The 12,377-nt window shown below is 46.7% G+C and overlaps 1 protein-coding gene across 1 annotated transcript; it reads right to left on the bottom strand.

Moving 5' to 3' along the window:
* Positions 1 to 410: 410 nt before the first annotated feature.
* Positions 411 to 887, bottom strand: LOC137375018 (ribonuclease H-like). The gene has a single exon (XM_068041642.1). It carries the CDS (start codon positions 885 to 887, stop codon positions 411 to 413), a length of 477 nt encoding a protein of 158 aa, XP_067897743.1.
* Positions 888 to 12,377: the final 11,490 nt, after the last annotated feature.

The following is a 12,377-nucleotide window of genomic DNA, read 5'->3' as shown; positions in this document are numbered from 1 at the left end:
ACTAATAAAAGCTAACACACCATATGCCTTCTTAACAGCCCTATTAACCTGGGTAGCAACCTTCAGGGATTTATGCACCTGGACACCAAGATCTCTCTGTTCATCTACACTACCAAGAATCTTCCCATAAGCCCAGTACTCTGCATTCCTGTTACTCCTTCCAAAGTGAATCACCTCACACTTTTCCGCATTAAACTCCATTTGCCATCTCTCAACTTGATCCCTGCTTCTATCCAGGTCCATTTTTCGTCTTTGGGGCACTCGCTCTGCATCACTTGTAGGTCTTGTGCCAAGCTGGGTAAATTCAGTTTACACATTTGCATCCATGCTTCCGGGGAGTCACCCTGCAAGGCGGCTTCCTTGGCTGCCTGGTCGGCTAGGGCATTCCCCTTCGCCTCTATGGTATTATCCTACGTATGAGCTTTACATTTCAGAATGGACACCTCTTGTGGCAATTGCATGGCCTCTAGCAAGTCTCGGACCTCTTTCCTGTTTCGGATAGGTGTACCAGCGGCGGTGAGAAATCCTCTTTTGCGCCACAGCTGACCAAAGTCGTGAGCAACTCCAAAGGCGTATCGTGAGTCCGTATAAATATTAGCCGTCTTTCCCTCTGCTATCTGACATGCCTCCAACAGGGCCTGTAATTCAGCCTGTTGGGCTGACGTCCCCGAGGGCAGACATCCCGTCGCCACAACTTCGTGTAGGGTTGTCACCGCCCATCCTGCTTTCCAGGTACCATTGTCAACAAAGGAGGAGCCGTCAGTAAAAAGGATTAAATCTGGATTGTGCAATGCCTCCTCTGCCGCTAAGGTTACTTCATCTGTCTCTCTCATAGCCTCCACGTAGTCATGCTCTTCTCCCTCCTGCTCCCCAGGCAATGGGAGCATAGTTTTTTTTATTTATTTATTTTTATTTAGAGATACAGCACTGAAACAGGCCCTTCAGCCCACCGAGTCTGTGCCGACCAACATCCACCCTACAGTAATCCCATATTCCCTATCACCTCGCTACACTAGGGGCAATTTACAACGGCCAATTTACCTATCACCTGCAAGTCTTTTGGATGTGGGAGGCAGACACAGGGAGAAGTTGCAAACTCCGCACAGGCAATACCCAGAATTGAATGATCGAGAAGTTTGCAGAAGACACAAAAGTTGGCTGTGTGGTTGATAACGAGGAGGGTAGTCTTACAAGAGGTTTTATTTTTGCACTAAAAACTTAGAATTCTGTGTGTTTTTAAAAAACTGAAAAAAAGTATTTTTTCAGTTGACACGGACACCTGCAAATAGCTGAAATTTTTGGATGTTGACTTTGTATTCAAGAATAGGAAAACAAGCAGTTTCAAGGAAGCCAGCCAGCGGTTGACCTCCTAAGAGCAACTCTTTGAATGACAGGGGAGACTCAGTCTGGTCATGTGATTGGCTCAGGAACGTTTGCTTTCACTTTGGACCCTTTTAAAAACCAGTGAGTTGGACAAAGATCAGGCAGTTGAAATTTGGCTGTAACCTGCCTGGAGAGACAGAGAAAGATCCTCTTTGTAGAGCAGGACTGCATCTCTAGAGAAGAAACCCCTGTATTTGAAAGGTGGCAGATTCCTATTCCCTCCTGTCTCTGAAGAATTCCTGCATTCAGTGTGATTCCTGTTTCCTCCTCCTTTTTGGGAAATCCGTGGAACCTAAAGGAAGCTTCTATTTCTGTACTGCTGTTGTGAGACCTAAGCAGACCTGTTGCTACACTCCTGCTGAAAGACCTATGTGAAGCCTGCTGCAGATAAATTGCCTTGATCGCCTACCCACCACAGACTGTTCATCAACCTCGTCTGGAGAGCCTTCGAGTGGCATCCGACTATTTGACTCTGGGACACCTCACCAATCCGAAAACATCATACCAGAATGTAACAAACTCAATTACTTTATTTTTTTCCTTTTTATTCCTAAGAAACAGCTATAAATTGAAAAATCCTTTTCCTCGGTTAACTGGCTTTTTTGAATGTATGTGTGCATGATGCCTAGGGAACTGAGAAGCTTTTCATATTTATAGATTTATCCCATTAGTGGTTCAGACTTATTGTTTTTTTCTAATAAATAGTTAATGTTGTTGTTGTTTAAAGAAACCTGGTTGGTGTGCTTTATTCTGGGGGACAAATAGTGTCTAATTGGCTATTCTGCAGTAGGTGGGAACATTTATTGACGTGCTGCGATTGATGGAGAAGTGGAACTGAATTAACAGTGCATTTATCCCGCCTCGGTCGTAACAATAGCTGTAGACTTCAGGAAGTTATCAATGGACTGGTTCGGTGGGCAGAAAAGTGGCAAATGGAATTTAACCCAGAGACGTGTGAGATGAAACATTTGGAGAGGTCAAATAAGGCAAAAGAATACAAAATAAATGGGAGGATACTGAGAGGTGTAGAGGAAGTGAGGGACCTTGGACTGTATGTCCATAGATCTCTGATAGGTTGATAAGGTGGTAAAAACACATATGGAATAATTTCCTTTGTTAGCTGAGGCATAAAATAGAAGATCAGAGAGGTTATGCTGGAACTATATAAAACATTAGCTAGGCCACAACTTGAGTACTGTGTGCAGTTCTGGTCACCTCATTACAGAAAGGATGTAATTGCACTAGAGAGGGTATAGAGAAGATTTACAAGGATGTTGCCAGGACTGGAAAATTGCAGCTATGAGGAATGATTGGATAGGCTGGGGTTGTTCTCCTTGGAACAGAGAAGGCTGAGGGGAAGTTAGATTGAGATGTAAAAAATTGTGAGGGTCCTGGATAGAGTGGATGGGAAGGGTCTATTTACCTCAACAGAGGGATCAGTGATGAGGGGGCACAAATTGAAAGTGATTGGTAGAGGGATTGAGGGAGATGAGGAAACATTTTCTTCACCCAAGGAGTGGTGGGGGTCTGGCACCCTTTGCCTGAAAGGGTGGTAGAGGCAGAAAACCTCACTTTATTTAAAAGGATGTGCATTTGAAATGCTGTAATCTGCAGGGCTCCAGACCAAATGTTGGAAAATGGAATTAGGCTGGGTGTTTTTTTTTTCAACTGGCACAGACACAATGGGCCAAGTGGCCTTTTTCTGTGCTTTCTATGATCACCAGCAATCCCTTGTGTCGAGGATGATTCTTCCCTGTAATGGCTGGGTGGAAGTGAGATGTCAATACTGGCTATGGGTTCGCAGATGGCTTATGATTCCTCTCTTAGCCTTGTAGTCTCTCCCACATGAAGACATCGGTTGTTGGCCGGTAGAGGTGGTAGTAGATTATTGGCTTGAGCAACTGTGCTCGATTTCCGTCTCTTGCTGTTCTCTCTCAGTGGCTGCTCTTCTTGATTGGAAGGTCTCGACACCATTTTGATGATGGATCGTCATTTTGGTCACAATTGAGCATCCGCTTCCCTTGTTAATGTTAATAGAGCTGACCTTCATGGAGGCTTTGAGATTGTCTTTGAAACATTTCCAAACAGGCTCCCTGGCGTAGCTCTGAGTAGGGCACCTGTTTGGGCAGTCTTGAGTCAGGCATTCTGACAACATATCTCGTCCATCTTAGCTGATGTGAGATTATCATGGTCTCCATACTTGGCATGCTTGTGTCTTGGTGGATGTTTGTTCTTTTGTCCTCCCACTTGATTTGCAAGATCCTTCTAAGATAGCGTTAATGATGTTGTTTTAGGGCCTTGATATGGCCTATATGTTATCAAAGCTTCAGCCCCGTAGAGAAGCATGGGGAGAACCACTGCCTGATAGACTTTTGAGTTTAGTGTTGGGTCTGCTATCACAATTCTCAAAAACTTGAGTATGCAATTTACAATTGGCTGACCTAGCACATTGGATTCGGTGGTGTACCTCTTCATCGGTCAGATTTCTTGGGATAGATAGCATCCAAGATATGGGAAGTGAGGGACATTTTCCCACATTTCACTATGAATCTCAATTGAAGGTTTTAGATTTGGTACATTTGGTGTGGGTTGGTAGAGAAATTTGTTCTTCCTGGTGTTCAGGGCAAGTCCCATGCTCTCGTTTGCTTCCGTGAATACGTCAACTATCTGTAGTAGATCTTCTTCAGAATGAGCACTAACCTGTGTGTCATCAGCATACTGCAGTTCTATTACAGAAGTGCTTGTTACCTTAGTTTTGGCCTCTAGCAGGTTGAGGTTGAAGAGTCTACCATCAGTGCGCTAAGTTATGACCACACCTAGGGAGAGCATATCAGTAGTAAGTTGCAACGTTGCTGCAAGAAAGATTGAGAATAGTGTTGGTGCAATGGCATATCCATGTTTGACGCCTGTTTTGATAGCTAAGGGGTTTATGGTGGAATTATTGCATTGTTCCGTTATTTGCAGATTATCATGTAGGAGATGGATGATGTTTGTGAACTTAGCTGGGCATCCATATCGCTGTAGCACCTTCCAAAATGAAGTTCAATTCACCAAGTTGAACGCTCTTGTGAGATCGAAGAAAGCAATGTACAAAGGGATGATCTGCTCTCTGCATATTTGTCTGAAGTTGGCGTGTTGTAAAGATCATGTCGATTGTTCCTCTGCTGGGTGGGACTCTGGAAGGATCTCCTCTGCAATTTGCAAGAGGTGAGCATACTAGCTAGGACTTTGCCAACAATTGAGAGCAATTCTATTCCCCTTTGGTTGCTACAGTTTGACTTGTCTCCTTTCTTGAAGATTGTGATCATCATGTCATCTCTCACTTGGAATTTTTTCATTCTGCCAGATCTTCACAAATAAGGCATGTATCCAAAAGATCAGTATGTCTCCTCTGTGTTTCAGTACTACTGTAGGGATATTATCAGGACCAGAAGCTTTATTATTTTTCATCTGGTTGGCAGCAGTTATCATTTCATCAAACGTTGGATCATCGTCTAACTCAATTCTGATTTTATGTTGTGGGAGGCTCTCCAGCAAGTGCTTGTCCACGATGGAGTTCTGATTGAGTAGTTCTACAAAGTGCTCTTTCCAATGGGTCTCGATACTATCCACGTCTTTGAGGAGAGTCTTGCCATCTTTAGATCTTATTGGTATTGGTTCATGTGTTGAGGGTTCATAGATCTCTTTGGTTGCCTCAAAAAAGGCGCGTGTGTCATATATGTCAGCGAGGAGTTGAATTTCCTCAGCCTTATTTTCCTACCGTTTGTTCATCAAATTGTAGGTTCTTCTTTGATCTTCAGCTTTGGCTGTCTGGTAGGCGAGCTTCTTTTCTCTGGAGTTTGGGTCCTATTGCTAGGTTTGCAATGTGGCCTATTTGCAATCGATAAGTTTGCATATTTCTGTCTTCCTGTCATCAAACCAGTCTAGGTATCTTTTATTGGTATGTGAAAGGATTTCTTGGCATGTATGGGTGATGATGGATTTCAATGATTGTCAGTCGTCTTGGACATTGCTTGATGGGGTGACTATCCATTCCTGTAGTTTCCGATTGATTTGTTCTTGAAATTCCTTGAGCTTTGTGTCATTTGACAGGCCAGAAACCTTGAAATTTCTCCATGCCTGTTGTGGCTATCTGTTCCTTTTGGGATGCCAATACCAAGCGAGTGAGTAAGTAGTCTGTCCAGCATTCATTGGTCATTGCCATAGCACATATAATATGCACATCTTTTCAATCCCTGGTCCGAACTATCGCATAATCTATTAAGTGCCAACGTTTTAATCTTGGATGTTGCCAGGATGTCTTGAAATTTTTTTTGGTGGAAAAGGTTGTTAATGACCACAAGATCCTGTTCAGCACACAGGGTAAGGAGGTGTACACCATTAGGAATGTGCTGGAAATACTCAGCAGGTCAGGCAGCATCTGTGGAGAGAGTAGTAGAGTTAATGTTTCCGGTCCGTGACCTTTCATCAGAACCCCAGGGGTGTACATTGTTGGGATTGGACTTTCCAACTCCATGCTTTCCAATGGTGTTCAACCAAAGGGGTGGTTTCCCCCCACCTTTGCACTGAAATCACCGAGAAGTAAGATCTTTGACTGTGATGGTACAGCTGCCAGAGTTGCGCCTAGGTTGGAATAGAAGATTTCTTTCACTTTGTCCTCGGAGTCCAAGGTAGGTGCATAAGCACTGATGAGAGTGGCAGACTGATTGCCTTTGCGCTTAAGATTGAGTGTCATCAGATGCTCGTTGATCCCAACAAACTCTCCATGAGTTTGTTTTTGATGACAAAGCCGACTCAATGAATTTTGCATTCTTCTCAAGATTTCCCTTTTCCGAAGAAAGTATAGCCACCTCCATGTTCTTTGGTTTGTTCCTCATCTGTTCTACAGGTCTCGCTAAGAGCTACTATGTCAATGTCTTAGGCATTGGAGCTCGTGGGCTACTATCACTGTTCATCTCTCAGATCATTCTGAGTCATCCATTAGCAACCTGATATATTCCAAGATCCTATCTTGATTGTTTGTGTTTGCTTTTGTGAGTTTCGACTGTTGATGGGTGATCCTGCTGGATGTAGTTTTCCAGCCAGGTTTGGAGTGAGGCAGGCTATTTTTAAGGCACCTGCTCTTGTCCCTTCCCCTAATGAGATGAGCAGAATTAATCCTGAAGAGGGCTCTCAGACACAGCTACAAACACTGCACCACCCTCTGTCTTGATTAAGAGTAGAGCAGTTAATTAGTAATTGCCACCTTTATGCCAGGTTGTGATGAGAAACTCCCAGATATTACGATCATGCTCTTGTTGCCACTTGCTGATCGCCAAAGGGTTGAAGCAATTTGTCATCCATAGAACGGCCTGTGAGTGATGTCTTTTAGAGTGGAGGCCTGTTGCACAGCAGGCCCACACTCTCTGGGCAGGGCATCGCCTGCTTTCAATGATCAGGCGAGCTGTATAATTGAGAACAAGGCAATCTATCATCTGTGTTCACAGCTGTTAGCTGATCCACTGTTGAAGGATTTTGTTGTGGTAGGATTTATTGAATGGCAGCACTTGCTTGCCATGTTACAGGGAGCTGTAAAGTAGGTTTATGGAGGTTTTGAATGATGTAGATGCACCACCCTCTACTTCGCCCCCACTCTAATCACCCTGCTGCAGCAGTCTGCGACTGCTTATTCTTCAGGAGAGGTCCTGCTTATTTCGCAGCTAGCCTCCATAATCTGGTGGTTGTTTCGGCTATCCACCAAGGAGGTTGGTAGCTGCAGCTCTCCCCAACCTCTGTGACATGCAGTTGCTAATGAATAGGAGCAACTGGCATTGTCCATACAGATCAATAGTGCCTTATCTTGCTCTTTTTTGTCTATGCAGGAGAAATGGCCACACAATGTGAAGGAGAGGGCCCAAATGGGAGGAGGTATCCCCTATTTTCATTTGATAACACTCAAGGATGATAGAACAATGGTAATAGCCAGGATCACTGACCAGGAGGAAGTCGTCCATGACAAAATGGGCAGTTATGGTGGAAATGGTTATTATGAGGACAATGTGTTCATTGAGAGTATGCATTGCACTCCACCACATCCGACAGCATGCCAAACACAGATTTGCATTGGGAAGCCTCAGAACTGCAGAGGCTTATGCTCTCCAGGACTAGCTCCATGTGTCCCACAGATGCAGACGTCCATCCACGGAGACCCTCTCCCTCCCAAGCAGCAACCCAAGAACAGCAGCAAGAAACAGAAGAAACACCATCATACGTCACAAGTACAGCTGCCACCAGTGCAGATACTCTCACCTCAGTGGGTCCTCGTGCACAATTAAGCAGCATATCACTGGGTGAAGTGCATGGTATTAATGTCCAGGAGGAAGTGCCAGAGGCAGAGAGACCTGTGGTCAGTTCCCCTCGGAGGAGGAAGGATAGACACAGCCCTGCTCAGCTGGGCACAGATACAAGGCCTCAGGAGTCACTGGAAAGGAATCTCTACCTGGAACAGCAGCAGGAGATGTTCTCCCACATGTCGGAGTTCCCTGAGGCAGTGCTGGGTCATGCACAGAGGTTGGAGGAATCCATCCAGCTCACGTGCACCACAATGATTCAGGGCTATTAGCGCAGCAGCTCCTCCATTGAGAGAGTGGCCAATCTCATGGAGAGCAATATGTGGCATCACTCTGAGTGGAAGCAGAAGCAGTGCACTGGCATGCAAAGGATGCATGCTACATAGTGTAGCCTGGATTGGTCAGTGGTGCTGGTGACGCAAAGATGCTTGGAGTGGATGCCAGTTGTGTCCTAGCTGGTGCTCCGTCCAGGCATCTGGTGCACCTGCCAAGGGCTAAGCATGTTACTGAGGAGGATGAGAGTGCCATCCCTCATGGGGCACAATCATCATCCTCAGCCTCCTTGGCTCCTCGGACAGTGGGAGCCTCTGTGCTGCAAGACCAAGTGACGGAGGCTGCCCTTACAATGATGCAGGTGCAGCAGCCTCTGGCATTGACCACACAGGCAGCTCCACAATGAAGATGAGTGCCACGTGCATCTCAGCTGCCATCAGAGACAATTGAGCAGGCTGTCTCCACCTCCTCCAAGGCCACAAGGGGAGAACTGCATAGGAGTGGCCGAGCTCAGAGGCCACTGCATAGACAGAGCACTGATTGGGTCACTGAGCTGTCTCCTTACTGTCTCTGAGCAAAATGTCCATTTCTTTGCACTGAATAAATAATGACACTTTAAGCCACATGTCTGAGACTCATTGCCTACATGGCAAGGAAAGTGGTATGAGGGAGTTAAGGAAATCAAGGGTTCCTCCGTGGTGAGGGCAAAGCCTCTGGTCAGATGTGCATCCTTCATTGGCGGTGTAATTAGATGTTTCAAGCTGCATCTTGTATAGATGTGTTAGCACAAGTACATCAGACTGACGTCCATGACATGTCCTTCATCCTGGGTCAGAGGGGCTCTGAAACGTTCCTGAATCAAATGATCCCTGACATTCATGGCATCCTGATGAGATCTTTGCACCCTGTGCCACCTCCCTGTGCAGCCAAAGCACCTTGGTGTTCTACATCCTTCTCCTCTGTCTCCAAATCCTCCTCCACTCTCACCTCCACCTCCTCCTCCTTTACCTCCGATGAGCTATGTGGTTCAAGGACCTCATCATCCTCAAGGTGCACACCTCTCTGGAGGGCCATGTTATGGAGGGCGTTACAGACCGCCACAATGAGCTAGGCCCTTGCAGGAGTGCCTCCAAGCACCTGTTTCACATCTTGAGAAGCCCGACGGCCTGTTCAATGGTTGTCCTAGTCAAAAGGTGGCATTGGTTGTATCACCCTGTGCCTCTTTCTGGGGCTCTCATAGAGAGGTGAGTAGCCATCTTTTCAAGAGATATCCCTTGTCCCCTCAGATCCATCCACAGACATTGGGGGTTGGAGTGAAGATCTAAAGCAGCCTAGAGTGACAGAGGATGAAGGAGTCATGGCAGCTGCTATGAAAGTGAGTGCACACATGGAGGAAGCTCTTGTTGTGGTCGCAGACTAGCTGAACTCTGAGGAAGTGGAAATCCTTGCTATTAATTGATCTCACTGGCTGGTCACTGGGTGCCTTGATGGCCATATGGATGCAATGGATGATGCCCTGCACCTGGGGGAATCCAGCGAAGGCAGCGATACCGAATAACGACTGTGCCTACGAGGCCCCATATGTCGTGAAATGAATGCATTGTCCAGCTCTGGCATATAGGACATCAGGGAGATGGTAATGGTGGCACTGGACTAGTAATCCAGAGGCCAGGCTAATGTCCTGGGGCCACAGGTTCGAATCCCATGGCAGCTGCTGGAATTTAAATTCAATTAATTAATAAAAAAATCTGGAATTGAAAGCTAGTCTCAGTAATGATGCCATAAAACTATCTTTGATTGTCGTAAACACCCATCTGGTTCAATAATGTCCTTTAGGGTCTGGCCGACGTCTGACTCCAGACCCACAACAATGTGGTTGACTCTTAACTGCCCTCTGAAATGGCCGAGCAAGCCACTCAGCTATCAAGGGCCATTAGGGATGGGCACATCCCATGAAAGAATGACCAACAAAGTGCCCTGTGAGATGCAGTGGTGTGCAGCCATCAGTGAGATGCCACCAAGGTCCGCAGCTGATCTTTGGAAGCAGCCAGAAGCAAAAAGGTTCAAGGCCACAATGGGCTGGATTTTAAGAGCCCACCGCTGATCTCGGCAGCAAGCTCAAAAGATGGCAGATGGCACGCACATGCCAAAGAGCTGCCGCACTTTCCCGTGTGGCAGTTCATTTAAATAGCTGGGACAGCCAATCCCCCCAAATCAGGTGGAGGGGATAGGCTGTCCATCCCCGGCAGTGGCGTCGGCTGCCTGTGCGCCTGCTGGCAGATTTAAATTTTTAAAGCCACACGCACCACCCCCCACCACCCCCCACCCCCCCGCCAAAAGTTCACAAAATAAATTTCTACCACCCCTTTCTCACCCCGAGTAGCACTTACATTAAATATTTGCCCTGTCACCCCGCCAAAACACTTACCTTTTAAATCTGACCTCCCACAGACCGCACAAAGTTTAAAATTCACCCCTTCCCACCATCCCTTACACCCATTATCTTTATTTGACCCCATCTCCCCCACACCCCGCATTGAGAATCTTATCTTCTCCCCCGTCCCCAGCAGTGTCACGCCGGCTTTCTCCAGGCAGGGATTTGAAGGCGCGAGAGTGATGGCCGCCACACTGAGAATCACTCCGTGCCCAGACGATGGAAGGTAAGTTTATTTAAATGTATTCATTTGATTGATTTAAATATTGAAATTCTGGTCCTGTTGTCCAGTGGCAAGGGGACCGCCTCGGAGCTTCGCCACGCTGGGAGGATCAGGCCGGGCCCTCCCAGTGTCGGCCTCCGTGGCGGGCCACTGCTAGACCCAGATTCTGGACCCCCTCCTGCCCCCGGTCACAGAGCCTGACGTGGTGAGCTTGGTAAAATCCAACCCTGTGACTTTGTCAGCTAGCTGCAGGGCATGCCGACCAATGCCATGAGGTGCGAGGTCTTTGGCCTCGAGAACATAGATATCTGTGCCCATCTGCCTTGAGAGTTGCAGTCTCCTGTGGCACTGGCTCTCGGTCTTCTCTAGGTAGCTCCGTCTTTGCTGGTAGATTCTATATGGAGGATATGTCCTCCATGCCCTTCCTGCCTCTCCTTCCTGACTCCTGTCCTGATGATGCCCAGGGCTCCGTCCTTCCTGTGTAAGGTGTTGCCCCTCATTGTCACTGGGCCCAAAATCCAAGAGTCATGCCCCCATTGCCAGCTGCAACCTTCCTTGCGGTTAGCTGATTGTCCAATTGTCCTTGGCAGCTTTACCCCTGCTCTTTTGCCTCCGCAATGCCAGGAGGGCAACAACGCCCTACACTGCCAGAATGCTGACTGCCCACTCTACTCGACATTGGCGCAGTGCCAAAGACACCTGTCTGCCAATGTCTATGTCCCCCTCTGCACCATTGAAACCTATATGGCTCTGGGGCGGCCGTGACTGGGGCTCCACCCTGTACCTGTGTCCTTTCACCAGGTCTGCCCTGGACAGTGCATGTAGCCCATGCCCCCTTGTGGAACCTTCAACACTCTTTCCAGTTAATGAGTTTTGCAAGCACTTTAATTGGCCTTAGTGGGAGATGTGGTGGGATTTTGATCCCGCCCTCCCCCCACCCTGGCAAACATAGCCAGTGCCAGGAATGGCATCGGGAAACTGGCACCTCAGTGGGGCCCCAAAATTCAGCCCATACATTAGATAGACAATACATTTGAATTACAGGAAGATTTTGAATTACAGGCAGCAACATAGTTCAAAAATATATTTAACAGCACATATTCTAATATCATTATTCCACAGAGGAAAGCAAAGTATTTCCCAGAGTTTCCAAAATTAAATGGATCATATAGTTCTGTGCTAGAAGGAATTAACTACCATGCTTATTTTTTTTAATTGAAGCATTTGCTCTCCCAGTGGATGCACATCAGTTCCTGTAAGCAGACCTCATTTCCTAGGATTGAGAAGCTGTATTCTTAATCAATAATATACCCTCAGCAGATTTAAATGCTCTTAGATTTAGAATTATTTTCTTAATTAACAGCACTGTTGCACAATGAAGGCACTGTAACTGCTTCCAGGATTAATGTGTACAGCGATATTGCTATGTTCAGATATTCCACATCCAACAGTCTACATGTGAAGAAAAAGAAACACTATGTGCTTGGCACGAGGGGGACTAGGGCCATCCTCTGCATCCATGCCTGAAACCACTAATGAGAATGTCACTATGAGCAAGGGAGTACATCAGACTGGACAGATAATGGTTGAACAGTAACTGAGTACAAATCACCTCTTTTCATGGCAGCCATGGGCTGATATGAAGATCCCTAATGGCAACATGGGTACCATGTGCAACCCTTTGGGGCACTCCTGTCATCTGGCGATAGCTGGTCATTCGATCCAGATAATGCCC

The sequence above is a fragment of the Heterodontus francisci genome, chromosome 11, assembly GCF_036365525.1.
Source record: "Heterodontus francisci isolate sHetFra1 chromosome 11, sHetFra1.hap1, whole genome shotgun sequence".
NCBI lineage: Eukaryota > Metazoa > Chordata > Chondrichthyes > Heterodontiformes > Heterodontidae > Heterodontus > Heterodontus francisci.
This window is presented reverse-complemented; position numbering and strand designations above follow the sequence as displayed.

Bases quoted from the DNA above. Each gene is read 5' to 3' on its own strand.
- LOC137375018 (XM_068041642.1), bottom strand. From the start codon at position 887: ATGCTCCCATTGCCTGGGGAGCAGGAGGGAGAAGAGCATGACTACGTG.